Source organism: Pleurodeles waltl, chromosome 3_1 (genome assembly GCF_031143425.1).
Source record: "Pleurodeles waltl isolate 20211129_DDA chromosome 3_1, aPleWal1.hap1.20221129, whole genome shotgun sequence".
NCBI lineage: Eukaryota > Metazoa > Chordata > Amphibia > Caudata > Salamandridae > Pleurodeles > Pleurodeles waltl.
Window position 1 is genome coordinate 1,495,750,475 of NC_090440.1, and position 17,247 is coordinate 1,495,767,721.

General features: G+C 42.8%; 1 protein-coding gene across 1 annotated transcript in view; it reads right to left on the bottom strand.

The window, feature by feature from the left end:
- Positions 1-17,247, bottom strand: part of LRP1B (LDL receptor related protein 1B) — a 4,500,992-nt gene that overhangs the window by 2,166,202 nt on the left and 2,317,543 nt on the right. Inside the window, exon 17 of the mRNA XM_069225083.1 lies at positions 458-583. Within this exon, the coding sequence (XP_069081184.1) occupies positions 458-583 (126 nt within the window). The remainder of the gene's footprint in view (positions 1-457; positions 584-17,247) is intronic.

Sequence of the window (17,247 nt, forward strand, 5' to 3'; positions counted from 1 at the left end):
GTCTTTACTATTTTTGTTTCCATGTCTGAAGGCTAAAAGCAGATGAGAAATGCAAAACAAAGTGACAGATAATAATGAAATAGAACTATTTGCGTTGAAATTGTGTTAACCTTTAAACTGTGTATAGCTCTACTACATGAATATATTAGTTGTTTACTGAGGATATTGCTGACAGCCAGACTGGTATCCAATTCAGGTTGAATTTTCAAATAACAATTTAGCGAGGGCAGTTTTAAAAGAGTGCATTGACAGTCAACCGAAATGGTCAGACTCAAGGTTTGAGGGAAAAAGTATAATTTGTATTCCATCCCATGCATCAGCAAAATTGGAATTAATTTAATATGCAATAATCAGATCATCAGCAGTCGCCTGGCGCTGCTCAGTTCAGAGTAAAGATCAGCTTTTTATTAAATCGAAATTCATTGAAGTTATGCAGAAATTTGAGGAAAATGTGTACCTGCACAGGTCTTGTTAGATTCATCTTCATTATTGCCGCAATCATTAGATCCATCGCAAAGCCACCGCTTGGGGATGCAACGATTATTCAGACATTTAAATTGATCACCCGGGCAGCTGTGATTAACTAGGGAAGAAATAATCCACTCGAGTAAGTATTCAGTCACATGAAAATTAAGAAAACACAATCTCATCAACTAGTCCTGCTCATTTACTTATGCAATGTAAACATTAATCCCTTAGCGTTTCTTAAAAACAGGTTAGAAAGACGTCATTGAGCATTGTATTAAATACAACTTTGCATTTTATATTAGCATCTAAAAAGTGAAAGTAGCAAGTTGCACATTTAACACAGAACTGTCTGGGAAAACGAAAGCTGTATTGGAAGGAGGGCAACCAGAATTATGTGTTAGACAAACAAAGCATCACCGCGGCAACATCTTCAGCATTGTTTATAACTTTTGAAAGAGGTAGGGCAGCTGACTACAACAATACACATTTAAGGAGGGAAAACATTCTCAGATAAATTGAATTACACAAATCGTTCTTAGCTTTAAGAGGTACAGAGAAAATTAGGGCCATTTGTTTTGGATGGACTAAGCACTTAAGACTCATAAATAAGCCCAGATGGAACAGGTATTGGGTTGAGATTCCTCCAATTAGATTAACGAGTTAACACGATTTTTCTAGAGAACGGTTATTTGTTTTTTCAACTTTGTTTTTGATACTGCAAGCCCAGCAGTTGTGGGTAGCAACCGGAACCAAATCTAAAACATTTCTTAAGGTGGTTTTATTGATGTCATTTGAGATATCATCAGTTGTCATCATGGATGTCATTTAACCTGTCATAACTGAGCTATGCAGTATGTGAGATCATAAGCAGTGCATTGTACTCCTGAAAATTATAGTTACCTCAGTAAACTATAACACTTGAATTTCATTTAAACAATAGTTTGCATATTATTACAAGGCCTAATTTCACTTTAATCTATGTTTTATTACTGAATTTCACTGGGTTTTTTTTAAACCTAAAATACATTTTTATTACCGTACATAATTACAGCACCACTTTAACCTTTGTTTATTCAGTGAACGTCTGTGTGTGTGTTTGTGATAATGAAAAAAGGAAAATTACTAATACAGTTAATGTTAGCAAAATAATGCTTTTTTAACTTAGAGGTAAATATATCCCCTTGAACTTCTGAATAGCAAAAAATGTGGAGAGTTATACCTAGGTGTAGAAGTAGCTCGATACATATATTTGTTTCTGTATTACAATACAATACTGAGGTGATAGTTGTGCTGAACAGTGTTTAGGTGTGAACTTTTAACATCTAAGCACAATTCCTTATATAACATGCAGAAGGCCCGCAGTCTTTTACGCTACTTTGCAAGTTTCAATGCAACTGTACCATATACCAGAGTTATAGGTGTTCCATGATCACAGCAGGTTGTGTTGAAAGGCCTACCCATTTGTTTTTTTCAAGTTGTAGGCAATGGGCTGAAGATAGCCAGAGATGCTGCAGACCATACTGTAGAGTTACACAGAGAGCTCCTTTACTCTGTAGAATTTTAAAACTATGAATATGGATGTATGTTCCGTTGTTGAGATGAGGTAAGCAACAGTCTAAATGTAATAAAAATGGGGGAAATGGGGTTGTTTCCAAAATATGCCCACCTAGAATCCCGATTTACTGAATTTGGTGAGCTAGAGAGGATGGATGGGGCAACCCAAAAATAAAAAATCTATATGGCTATCTATGGATCACAATTAACCCGTAAATCTTAAAATGCATGCCATTTAATGGTTCTCTTGTCCCCTGCCTTGACTAATCAGATTGCATCTAACCACATTGAGCCTGGGACTGTATGCAAAATGTTAATTGGCAGTAAAAATAACGACAGGTGAACAAGTATAAAAATATTCCCTACTCATTAAACATGTAAATAAGAGGAACTTCAGCCACTAGTTACACTTTTCTTAGACACACTAGTACACTGCAGCTTTGTTGCCATCAGTGGATGGAAGAAATAGCCTGTTATTCTTTCTTTATGTCAAATTGAAACCCACCACATGTGTCCTTTCTATCCAACACAAAACCTTTTACAGAGGAAATGCTCACAGAGAGGAGTGATCATATGTGTTGGAATAAATAACAATGTAGAGAGACAAATCATGTGTGATAGAGCGGTCCGTACTAATAATTTACCTGTATTCGGACACTCTTTAGGCCGATGAATCTTTTGACTAAGTGGAACTCTCCGAACTCTATATCGATCAATTGCATCAAATCAATAATCAATAACGAACATAAGCAACACCCTGATCAACATAACATTTGACAATTAATCCAGAATACATTTCGACGAACCCTGACCTTTCAGTCAGGAATAACCACACCAGTTTATTCAAAGTTAGTGAATTTATTTCCCTATATTAACAAAGCTAGCACAATATAAATGTGTCTCAACACCAAATGATAAACGTATATGAACATTAAAAGCTGTCCATAACGGCGAAACAAATGTAATCTATGCAGCATTTGAATCACAAGACATTCGATAATAGCAATGCAAATCACTAATACGATAATCTGTAATGAGCTAATTGCATACATTTAGTCAGCATAACAAGGTCTCAAATTGCATCGTGCAACAAAAGAATCCTCATCTAACCTCAAATTAGCATCGGCATGTGGGGCTTCATGCGAAAACAATTTAGCAACATAAATTTAGAAAAAACTCCTAACTAGGGATCTCGTCAAAAATCAGCAGTTGGTTACCTAAAAGAAACACAATGCAATTGTACAATTTCCTTTCATATTTACCAATTACGATCAGCATACAAGGAAGTCTTCGTCTCACAGGTACCGTTTCTCGATCAGCATGGGACGGGGCAAAGGGGCAAGGGTGGACGGGGCAATTGCCTCACGGCGGCAAGGTAAAACTACTACTTCATGCAGAGGGATCAAAGTTAAAGTCTCTAGGGCAAGAATCATTTAAAGTCTCTTTCTCTCGATTAGAGAAAGCATCAAAGTCTCTTTCAAAATGGCGTCGCAGCAAGGTGGGCCATAATAGCTACGAAGTCTGCAAAATGGCGGGATGTCCAATAATGGCTACTTTCCTCTCGTGCACCTGGGTTTTATAGACAACAGTTCAAATCCAGTAGGGTCTTCCATTGGAGGGTTCATAGGTTAGCTTCAAATTGTCCAATCAAAAACGACAGTTCTCAAGCTTTTACTTAAGCATACATTATCCTTGGAGATGGGTACGCAAGTTGCAACATTTTATACCAATTAGCTCACTTTCAGAGCCTCCATTGTCCGCACCTGCAGATCGACCTTGGAGTAAAGAGAAAAATGCCAAGCTGGCACGAAACTTTAAGATAAGCATGTGAACGATCCCAGTGGAAAAGTACAGCTTCAAGCAAAAATACACGTTTATTAGCACATTGGAAAAATACGAGCATCTAAACCGTGAGACCGGGCAACTAGGCCAAAGCCTGCACTAAAGTAATGCTAAGCTAAAACATTTCAAACCAGCAAATCATAGCACACGTTTACGATTATGTCGGATTAGTGCAATTCTAATACACCACGTTATATAAAGCACGCTTATAAATGTTGGCAAACTACTCTGAGGGCACATTTTGTCCCCGTACAATCTTTATTAGTTCGGCTAAAGTCACACATGATTATTTCACACTACGTTTATGCGTTAATAAATGTAAAACCTTCATTTCTGCTTCATCAATCCCTCCTCTGATGACTACTTGTCATCACACCAAATCATGCCCACAAATTTTATTCCATTAAAATTCTGTCAGTTCTCTTTTCCTTTTAATTCCCCTAGTTTTCGCTTTGTATTCGTCTGCCATTCTTTTCATAATTTTCTCTTCCTTTCTTCTCTTAATTCTTTCCATAATCATTATTATTCCCCTTTTTATTCCCCAAATTCCAAATATACAAATCATTACAATTAATATTCCTTTGTATTATTTTCAGTAATATTCCATTCCAAATTCCCCCAATCCAATGTCCCACTGAAGCAAGTCCTTTTCCAACCTTCTCCCACACTCCTGGTTCTTTCAATTCCTTCAAATCTGCACTCTCTTTTGTTAGATTAGCAAGCATAGGTTTAATCTTCACACTGTTGTCGGGAATATATGTACCACAGTGGCGCGCACCAAGCATTTTGCAAACGCCGCCATCCTTTGCTAAAAGAATGTCTAAAGCAAGCCTATTTTGAAGAGTCATAGCTCTTTCCGCTGCAAGTTCAGCATCTATCAGGATTATAGCACCTGAAAACTTTGTCAACATGTTATCCACTATAGTAGACAACTTTCTTATTTTGATGGAATTCAGCACAACTCCCAATGAAGGAATCATTGCTCCAAATATATCTCCTACCACAGCAGCTGCGGTCTCTCTTTTCTGGATACGATGGGATCCAGATGTCTTTTGAATCATCGATAGGTCATCCAGTTGATAAACCTTTGGGAACACTATACCCAAATAACATCTCCCCCACCATCCCTTTGGAAGACGATAATAGGCATTATACCCACAAATGTAATATACACCTGGAATGACAGGGTCAAGTCCGTTCATCATGAATGTCCATTTGGCCTTAAAGATAAATGTATGTTTACACTCACTCGCTCCTACGAAAATGTTATCATAATAAGATTCACCTCGATATATACAAAATTTCCCTACATGCCAAGCATCTAAAGCTATTCTCCCTTGTGTCTTTATTGCGGCAAAATCATAATTATCTACTGAAGTCCTCTTATGTAGTTCCTTTTCTAATTTCGCATTCATTTGTGCCCTTCTATCATCTGTACGATCTAAAAAGCTTCTTTCTACTGCAGAGAGCGAGCAGGTAAGGTTTTCCCTATGAGCGTGAGCCGTTTCAAAAGGTAGCATTGGCTCGAAAAATTCCCTCATTATTTTAGCATCCCAGGGCCATATTTATACTCCGGTTGCGCCGAATGTGCGTCAAAAATTTTGACGCACATTCAGCGCAAACGATGCCCCATATTTATACCCTGACGCCCGATGCGGCGCACAAGGGGAATGGCGCTATGTGCGTGAGTTTTTGGAAGCGGCACCCCGCCCTGCGTTAATGACATGCAGGGTAGGCGTTCCCGTCCAAAAACCCACGCATACAGCGGTGCGTCGTATTTATGCTTCCGGGCAAAAATGTCTCCCGGGCCGTAGGCGGCGCAAAAAAATGACGCAAAGCACGAATAGCGTTAAATTTTAACGCCTGGGTCAGGGCAGGCGTTAAAATGGGGCAAACACACCTGTACTTAAGCAGAACACACAGAACAAACAACAGAGCAGCAGAGCAGCAACAGGGAGCTATGGAGGTGCTTTTTCTTCAACGTGCACGTAGACGCAGAGCCCTGCAGCAACAACAGCAGCTACAACAACAACAGCAGGGACCCCAAAGACAGCGCAGAAGGCAGGACAGGATATTCCGCCCAAGAACAACCCTGCATGGCCTCAGGGAACGGGACATCATCCAGAGGTACCGGTTGAACTGGCAGGCCATTCAGCAGCTGCTGGCAAATATCGAACAACAGTTGGCCCCCACTTTAGTGACACCCCGCACTATCCCAACTGAAACAAAGCTGCTTGCCGTACTACACCTGCTGGCAAGTGGCTCCTTTCAGACAACTGGTGCCCTGGTTGGTGGAATATCCCAACCATCATTCTCTGCATTCCTGCCTAAAGTCCTGGATGCCATCATTCGCCTGACACCCCGCCATATCTGCTTCCCTAACACACTGCAGAAGCAGCAGGAAATTAAACAGGGGTTCTACGCCATCAGTGGCTTCCCGCACGTCCTTGGTGCAATCGACTGCACACACGTACGCCTTGTGCCACCTGCTGATTCAGAACACCTCTACCGCAACAGGAAGCACACACATTCAATCAACGTGCAGGCCATAGTCGATCACCAAGGACTGATCACCAACATCGTGGCCAAATATCCTGGGAGTGTACATGACGCATTCATCTTCCGTCACTCCACCATCAACCAACACTTCCAGGATGGACGCTATGGCAATGGACTACTTGTTGGTAAGGACAAAAAACAAACCCATACACACACCGCACACAAACCCTCTAGGACAAACAACACATACACCACAATAGCAACACCTAGCCAGGAACACACTGAGGTACTCACATCACTAGCCATGTGTCAGAAGTCAACATTTAACCTGTCACACATTGGAATTTAATCCACAGCCTAATGTGAAGACATCAATGAGTGTGGTTGGCCAAATGTCACTTTACAGATTGGAAGTCTCAAAATAACCTGTACACTAATACAATGCATAAGTCAAAAGGTATGGGATGGCCTGGGCTCATACACATGAAGGTGTCAAATACACTTTCACGTTTTAACTCGGCATGGAACTAACATCACACCCCCAGTGAGGACACACAGACAACTGTATCACTAGTCACAATGCTAGGGAGGGAACACTCTACTGCAACAACAAAAACAGTCCTTCTGACAAACGGTTAGCCAACAAACACTTGCTCAGCCAAGGGAAAATATATCAAAGCAAAGTTTTCAATAACAACCATAGGTTGGAACATTAGTACACAAAAGAGTCACAGACAACACAAGACAACTACAGCCATCAAAGATCCGTACAACACTGCCTCCTACATCTAATTCAATCCATTCTCTTTCTCTTTCAGCTGATCAGGGGTATGGCATCCAGCCTTGGGTGATGACACCATTCGGGAACCCAATCACTGCTGCAGAGCGGGCATACAATGACGCCCACAAGAGGACCCGCAGCATTGTGGAGAGGACCTTTGGGATCCTAAAGTCTAGGTTCCGCTGCCTTGACATCACTGGCGGGAGCCTACTCTATTCCCCAGAGATGGTGTGCAAAATCATCCTCACTTGTGCCATATTGCACAATATATGTGTCCAGAGGAACATTCCCCTCCTTGAACTGGACCCAGGCATGCCTGAGGATGACGAAGAGGAGGATGCTGGGCCGCAACAGGAGGGGGGACAACCCAACACGGCAGCAGGACAGCGTAGGCGCCAGCAGCTTGTAAATAATTTTTTTGCTTAATGTATAATAATCACCTGTATTACACTATTGTAAATAAACACAGATATCAAACACCACATCATGCTTTGGTCCATGCATTACTGAGCACCTTTACTTATAAAATGCTGACGAAGAATGTGGTCTCCTTGACCAACAATGCCATAACAATCATCACAACAAAAAAGAACATTTCAATTGTATGCACAGAGGGTAGGATGTGACATGATACATTGCCATACACAGAGGCCCACATGAGTACAAATGTGGCAAATCCACATGCTACATCAAAACACCTGAGACAGTCTTGCACCCAGACAAAAAAAGTAGATCATGTGAAAGTCACATCACATGTGGTCAGAGACAGGGTGGGACCATCCATGTGTACGTCACCATGTCATCAATGGCTTCTCTCCAGTGGATGATATGAGCAAAACACAATTGGGACAACATTAGCTGCCACTAACTCAGGAGGAGACCTGGATGTCACAGTGACAACATACACCCAGACAGGTGATAGTGGATCCACATACCAACACACATGTACACATATGTCATACAATCAACCAAATTATTGAAAGTAGACCATCACAGTCGGGTCCCAGTTTGAACCTAGCAGGAAGAATGTGACATGCCACTTAACCAGTTAATGCAGAAAGGGACACAGACACCCACTAAAGAATATTCCCCAGAACATCAGGAACGCTCAGAGTCTTCCAAACATAGTCATTGGGAAATGGTAGGCATGTCAGCTCAAAATCATCATTACTGCAAACTTTTAATGGGCTAATGAGATGAATGAATGGTCAACAGTCATACATACCATATGGCCTTACATTAGCCTGCTGCTGCAGGTTTCCCATAAAATATTAAGCCAAGCCATGGATACTGTAACTAATCAGGATGGTCAAATCCTAGGGTGCTGGGGGCCTAAGTCCACTTCTACGGTCCCACAAACATACACAAATCCTGTACTTGTGAGCCAAACACATGCATAAGGTACATGTGTGGCCTACATGTCAAGAGTAGAACACAAAGCACAAACACAAAATGAGGCTAGGACATGGTTAGCCCCATAATAACTGTAAGTGACCATTGCACTCCCTGTTAGGACTCCAGATAAAAGCATCACCATCATAAGTGTGGACCAAATTTGGAGAAGGAATACATCATGGTATCCCATCCATCATTTCCAAACAGCCATCAGCAATTGCCACAAATATGTTGACAAATATGGAAAAGACATTATGTAACGTATCCACACCATTACTGTGTGAATGCCTGCCATACATACAACAATGGACATGTGGCATATCCAAACACAAATGTGTATCACATTGCCCCGTTTGACCCTGACAAATCACCTTCCCCAAGTTAAAAACATGAAGACGTAACAAAAAGATTTGATCATAATTCTACGCATACAGCATGGGTGTCATATTTTGGTCACGTACATGAGTGCACAGAATGCAGAGTCAAATCTGAATGTATACAAAAATTTCACAGATTTAGACAGCAAAATATAAGTTACATCATATTTCAGATTTGACTCAGCAGCATGTGCATTCCTGTACGTTTCAAAAATATGACGCCCATCATGTATGCGTCGGAAAAAATGACGCAACATGCACATATTTTCGTACATCTCGTACAGTAAATGAATATTAATATTCATATCATATTTTTTCACTCAGCAGCATTAGCACTCCTGTAGGTGGATAAAATATGACGCCCATCATGTATGCGTCGGAAAAAATGACGCAACATGCACATATTTTCGGACATCTCGTACAGTAAATGAATATTAATATTCATATCATATTTTTTCACTCAGCAGCATTAGCACTCCTGTAGGTGGATAAAATATGACGCCCATCATGTAGGCGTCGGAAAAAATGACGCAACATGCACATATTTTCGGACATCTCGTACAGTAAATGAATATTAATATTCATATCATATTTTTTCACTCAGCAGCATTAGCACTCCTGTAGGTGGATAAAATATGACGCCCATCATGTATGCGTCGGAAAAAATGACGCAACATGCACATATTTTTGGACATCTCGTACAGTAAATAAATATTAATATTCATATCATATTTTTACACTCAGCAGCATGTGCAATATTATGCGTCATAAAAAATGACGCGAAATTATGTATGCGTGAAAATACGACGCAAACCGCGATTAAAAAACGGCGGCCATTTTATGCAGGAAGTGATGTAATAGGATATCCTGTTTGCCAAATCTGTATTGGAAGTTGACTTTCACTTTCACTTTTCAGTCTCAGATTTTTCTAGACTGTGTGGTTCAGTGAAGAGTGTTGTCCTGTGAATTACTGCTTTGTTGTCCTGTGTAGCTTGTCTTTTGTACTTTGTTCAGTCTAATATTGTTGTGTATCATTGTCTCAGTCTGTTAAGTCTAGTTTTGTCCATTCCTGTATTTGTTTGTATTGTCTGTGGGAGTCTGTTGTGGCTAGGGTAGTTATTGGGGTTAGTTGGGCTATTTTCTCCTTTTCTTAACTTCACACCTCTACCTTTCCCCATTTCCTACTTTATTTTTTCTGTTAGTCATCAGTCATAATGTCAGGGAGGCCTCGCCTGTCCAGGATGGGCGAAGATGAATTGGGGGGATTTATCTGGCTAGTGTGCCATTTCCTCCCGCTGATGCTGGAGGCTGGGGGCCGTGTGATACAGGGGTATCACACGGAGGCCCGGAAAATTCGCTGGGAGAAGGTGCGCCATCACATGGTCCGGGTCCATGGGACCATGCGGAATGTCCATCAGTTGAAACACCGCTGGGCCGATCTGATCACGAGGGAACAGGACCTGCTGGACCACCTGGGAGTCAGGATTGGTGGCCCTGTTGGTGAGTAGCAATCAATTACATGGACATGATAGTAATCTGTGTGTGAACATGTGATGAATGTTACCCAATCTGCTAGATAAGGAGCTGCCTATGTGTAATGCTAGGGAAACCTAGGCCCTTGGCAATATATATTGATATCCCCAAATTGGCTACACTTTTTCTCCCTCAAACAGCAGAAACTTAATACATATATCTGTATTTGGCAGGTGTGGCCCATCTCTGCGTGATGCAATGATGCAAATGCTGCCTTACTAATGTTTACATATGTGCCCTAATGTGTACGTGTTGCACAATGTGTATGAAGACCTATGCTAGCAGTCAGATGGCTCAGTTGTTCTACACATACCAGATGGCTGTAGCTGTATGTAATGTAGTGTAGCATTTGTGTCAGACAAGCAACACGTTAATGGCTCTATTTGTACTCTACATGTCATAATGGGCAATGAGTAAGTCATGTCGAAACAACATACCTACATATGTAGACCCCATCGCTCGAAATCTGATTTGAATCCCATGATGATGATATACATGTGTGTTTTATACACGTCACATGAAGTCAGATATGTTTTCCACAGATATGTCACATGTGTGTGTGGTTGCTGTGTGTTGAACATGTCCACATAGGCTGTTTGACTGTGAGTGGTCATGCAGTCCTCATGGAACAAGTGTCTGGATGTCTCTCTGGAATGCACATGCTGAGATGTTTGGATAACAATATTGGCGGGGCATAATTATTGTGAGTAAACTTGGACGACACCTGACTGTCCTGGCCACTGCATGTGTGTAGTAGGGTGTGTAACTGTAGCAGGAGAATCATCCAATGTTAATGTTGAATACAAACTCATCCATGCAGTATGAGCATGTGTGAAAGTGTATCATTACCATGTCATATTCTCACAGTGTCATTGTAACAGAATTATTTTGTCAGTCCACCCAGTCTGAGTACATTCTTCCTGTCATGCTTTACAGGTGGACCAGAGCCTTACACCGTGGGAGAGGTGGCACACTTCGACGACCCCGATACCTACAGTGAGTGTTGCCTGAGTGCTATTTGATATATTTATTTGCCAATGACGCAAAATGGACTACTGTGTGTTCAAGAGAAATCATGATGTGATGCGCTGGCCGTTCATTGCCATTGTCGTGTTAGTGTGATATCAAATTGGACTTATGTTTCTGTTAAGCAACACCTAGCCATCTCTGAGATTGAGGGGCTGTAGGACATTACAGTTGGGCCGCAATGGGGAATGGGATGAGTTACTTAGAATACACTGGTCAAAGTAAGACTTGGTCGGGGACTTGACATGAACTGAGTCTGCATATCAGACTGACATTCTCCCATATAGCTTAGGCACATGGCTGTGATGAAAAGTGCATCTTCCTAGTTGAGGATGGACTGTGCACACTGTAGGTTGGATCTTCCGGGGGCATGTACTTACACAAGCTGAACTAGGAGTGTGTGTGACTTGAGTGCAATGGCCTATGTGTTCTGTTGAATCATGAGAATGGGTGTTCCACCTCCTCTGTGTGTGTAGTAAAACATGCCTCACTGATAGTATGTCATGTTGGCAAAAGTCATATCATTGTGACATGTGTGGTCCATGGATGTCACAATGTTTGCCTAAGTCCAACGTGTTGCTAGCCATTCATAGGTCTTGTGTGTGAAGGCACATACTTGGTGAACGTTCAATACACTCCTGGGTGTGCATTTCACATGGGATTGGTGGTTGTTCTTCCCACACCACCCTCAACGACTGGGATGTTAATGTGAAACAGGCTACCTTGGACTGTAGCAACCAGTATCTCACACTTACTTGACACCTTTTGTGTCGTGAGTCAGAACCTAGGGCCAGATGTGCCAAACTGTGTACAAGTTGATAAACTCATAATTATTGTGTGTGAGTTGCAAACATCTGTTTCCTATTCCGAAATGTATTAGGTGATCATGAAAATATATGGGAGATTTTATTCCTAATCCTAAATATGAAGGCTTTTTCCAGTCCTATTTGCAACTGACAGTGGTATGCAAGTCCATTTGCAATGGAGTTTGTGGTTGCTAAGTGAGTCGCAGTTATCATCCACTTTAAGTGGATGGTAACCCACTTGCTAGCAGTAAGGGGTCCCCATTGTAACCCATCACCTTTCCGAGTGTACCAAAATAATCCTGTACAAAACAGGCAGTGGTCCTTGGGACCACTGCGGCCCGTATTTATAATTTTTTTGCACCACATTTGCCCAGCTTTTTGACGCCAAAACGGCGCAAACTTACAAATTACAATTGGAATTTGCAAGTTTGCGCGGCTTTTGCGTCAACAAGTGACGCAAATGCGGCGCAACAACAAATATAAATACGGGCCTAAGTGCCTTAAATTATTCAATATTGAAATTGTCGTAATTTATTTCTAAGTGCTGCTCATTTCCCGTTGAGGTAAACGGCCTACACTTGGGGAACATGTTCTGCGTTATTTCCAAGCGGTCACGGACATGGAGGTCTGCTGTTCCCAGCAGGCCTCCATCCCCGTGAGTGCCCATAGTTGCAAAGGTGGAGCAACTTGCAACCCACATCATTGATGTAAATGAGGTGGCTCTTAGCAACCCCATAGCAACTCACAGACGGTGTCAGATACCCCATTCTGCATTGCAGATTGTTCGTCCCATTTCCCATCTTCCTACATCTGGTCCCTAGTGTAGACATTGGGTTATAGCCCATTGGTTCAATCTTAGCACACAACCAATTCCAGATGGCTTAGAGTGAGGAGTGTGATAGTTATCACATATAGTGACATATGTAGTGAAGTAAGTATGCGGAAGAGGTGCAGCCATGATGTACAAAACCGTAGGGATGATTAGGATGAGTAGTGTAGGGTGATGTCATCCATCATGTAGAGACCTGGATATTCTAGGTGTGATATGCCCTTATGTATGCATGCTTCACATGTACTTCCTCTGAGCCCTTCTGTGAACTATGTTGTGACAATTGCTGCAACCTATACATTTCTAGTAATGTACAAATAACCCATTGTGCTATCCCACCCAATGCAAAGCCAAAGGTAAATATCTGCCTTTTCTCTTCACAGCTGCTAACATGAGGGCGGCCGATCGCATCCATTTTGAGCGGCGTGCCATCCGTTACAGGCACATCCTGCAGGTGCAGTCTGGGTATCGGCGGATGGGCCGCAGGTATCACTCCGAAAGGGCCTCCGGGGCGTGGTGGGCCACACCACAGCCTCCAACAAGTGTGCCACCTACAGCCACCAACGACACAGCCACCAGGTCTGGCCCAGTGGTCCCATCTACTTCGGCTGCCATGGACCCGCCGCATGCAGCACGACCTGGACCCAGCCGTGTGCTGGCAGCAGGACAGTCACATGTCCCACCAACAGCTGCCACTAGCTCGACCTCTGCTGGCACACAAACCCTCCCCACAGACCCTCCCGTGGACCCTGCAGCCTTCCAGGCATTGTCCCAGAAAGTGGACAAACTTTTGAGGAAGGTGGACAACCTGACTGATGACATGAACTATGTAAAGACCCGGGTCCGCGACATCAGGCGCACACTAAGGAGTGCAAACGTCTAGTTCGTTTGCCCTCTTAAACTTTTATCCCTCCCCTCTCACCTCTTTCCTTTTTTTCTCCTGTTAGTTGGGCTTTGGGGATTAGTATTAGGATTAGGATAGGTATGTAGCTTAGTTAGTGTTAGGGAAGAGGGTGGGGGGTCCTTGTTATTTTTCTCAAATATTTGTGTGTGGGTGGGTGGGTGGGGGGCAATGTTGGGATTCATGTTTAATAAAACAAAAAAACAAAAAAAATGTAAAACAAAAAAAAAAAAAAAATTATCTGCTTGTTTAGGATAGTGTAGTATGTGTGTAGGTTAGTATGTTTTGTCCTGCATGTGTCCTGTCTCATAATGGTGGGTGGGGGGTTGATGTTTAGATCGTTTCGTTACATGTGTAGAGTAAGTTTAGCTTAGGTTAGATAGGGACAGTTGTGGGTTATTAGTAGTCAGGTTAGATTAGTGTAGGTGTACCTTTCCCTTAGTTGCCTCTTGTAGTACTAGATATAAATAAATATTTTGTTAACCCTTTACTTGATGCGTTAGGTGCTACTTTATCATGGCCTTGACATCCATGTTGCAGAATGATTTAGTGTGACATTTGTGTCCTATGCTCAGCATCCCCTGGGAATGGATGTTTAACATCCCATCTACCCGTGTGCTCACTTGTTAAGTATCCTCAAATTGGGAGACTCCCCATTGGTAGTGTGCATTGTACACCAAGCTTTTGTTATGATATGTGTCCAACTTCACAAAGAGTGCTTCATTACATGTCAATGTGGGTTAATTGTTAGGTCGGACAGCAGTGTGAAGCTCAGGGAGATCTTTGTAGATGAGGAGTTGTTCACACTCATGTATTGCTGCTTTCATTGCTGAGCTACATCATGTGTGTACTGAAGCAGCATGAATTTCCTTCATGGAAGCCTACTCTGTAAGGGAAGTTAATGCAGTGTGATTTGTACACGATTCATTACATTAAGCGGCATCCATTCTTATTTAAGTCTTGCATGGAGCCTACATTTCCCAGACACCATTTGCTCTCTGGAATAGCGATAGATGGTGCATCATTCTGACCAACACAGCATGATTGTGTGTGCTTAGTTCCTTCCTCAGTTATTTCCCTCAGTATGGTAGGGCTATGATGCAATCCTGGCCAATGCACAGATGGATCTGAATATATGACATCAGGACAGTAGTATAGAGATTCAACAGGGTTGCCACACAGCCACTTTGGAGTTAGGTACTGCACAGTTGAAGTGTGAAATGACACAGAGACACAATAGGTGAGCAAGTGCGATTTATTTACAGGTGTTGTAGTGCAAATTGTCCATTCAACATTTTGGCAGAGTCCGTTCTGGGGCATCATTTCTTGGTGAGCCTATAGAAGGTGTCAGTGCAGAGGGACAGGATTACCAAATTGTAGGAGTGAGACATTCACTGGCAATGTGGACAAGTCAAACAGTGGATTGCCAAACAGTCATTGAGTGTAGGTGTTCAGAAACTGGGCTTTGACTAAACGCAGGACCTTGGTCAGAGTAGGCCATGGTGCAGGGACTAGGGCTTCCGGGTACTCCTCCGTGTGAAGGTTATCTGTTCCACGTCTTCTTCTTCTGATGTGTGTGTTGCCTCCTCTGTCCTTGTTGTTGTTGGTTGTGAAGGGGCAACCCACACCTCAGTGTTAGAAGACATGGAGGCAGACATCCCGGGGGCTAGTCCCTGTGGACTTAGGAAGGGCAATACTGCAGCAAAGAGGGCCTGCTGGTTTCTCAGAATGGCAGCCACATCCCGATGGTAGGCAGCCAGGTCAGCCCTGAGGGGTTCGATGTTGCATTCGTGCACCCGTTGACTGGCTTGCATTCTTAGTTGTTCCGTCAACTGGATGACAGCTGTGGCGATTTGCTTTTGAGTTTCTACAAGTTCCTGCATGTGCGATGTTAGTGCTTGCATCACAGCTGTCTGATCAGCAGGAGGGATCATGCACGAACGCACCCTCTCAAGGCTGGCTGCCATAGTTTGCATCCCCACCCGCACCTCCTTGGCCAGCTCCCGCTGGACCCCAACGACGGTTCTTTCAAAGCTGGTTCCAGTGTCGTCGGAGTCCTCAGCTGTGTTGGAGCTGGCAGGTATTACATTTGGGGTGGCAGGTGGGTCTACTGGGGTGGCTGCTTCTTCTGGGCTCCTCCTTGGGACTGAAGGTGGGGTTTGGAGGCTTCCTAAGACCATGTTGAGGGTTTGTGGGGAGAGGTTGATGGGGTCGTCATCGATGTCATCAGGGAAATCAGGGTCAGGCATATCGGCAGGAGATCCATGTTCCTCTGCAATGAAACAGGGTACAATTAGTGTGTCTGTGTTGTAACAAGTTTGCAAACAGTTACAGGCGTTTGGATGCCTTATCTTTGGTGTCTGTTTTTTTCTGGGTATCTGCTGTCCTTCATATGGGCATTGTTGTAGGCCTATGGCCCACCTGTGTGTCACATGTGTGATGTGGAGCTACCAGACTTGTCTGCCTAATTGCCGCTAGGTGTTGCTTTGTAACATTTTGTGAATAGGCATCTTTGTGTCCTACTAGTCCCTCCGTGATTAACTATTCTTATGTAGAGACATTTTCGAGGGTGTGTTCTCATTATCCGACCTGAGCTGACTTGCTTACGAGGCAGCAGGATAGCTAATGGTGTGATGGACTGAGTCTGACCCACTTTTAATTGACTCTGTCACCCTGATTCTTTCATTTTGCTCTAGCTAACTAGCATTGGCTCATGTCTCCCACAGCAAAGGAATGATTATACATCCGAGCGCATGACATCTTTGGAACTTTTCAGGGAAGTTGTGGTCACTCAGATCCCAACATCTTCACTCTTTTCCAGTATGAACTCATACACAAAAGTCAAAGACAGTATTTGTTTCATATGATGATCTCTTTGAACAACTGACTTGTCTATATTTAGGTGTGAGCCACAATAACCCAAATACTTCAACATGGTAGACTTGAAATAGTCAGCAGGAGAGTAAGACATTGGTCGAAAGCTATCATGGTGCCTAACAGTTTGTACTCTCCCTCTGCTTGTTCTATTTATAGCACAGCATGTTAAGCTTCTAGCCTGCCTGTCTGAATGACTGGGGAGACTTCATCCGTCATATCTGAGCAATGGCCTGTGATCTGGTTTTGCATCTGCAGCAAGGCAGGCAGCGTCTGGTGTTTCTCTGTTTGGAGACTCCCTCTTGTGTGTCTTGGGACAAGGAAGTGATTTTATAAGTCATAAGTCATGGTGATGAGATAGT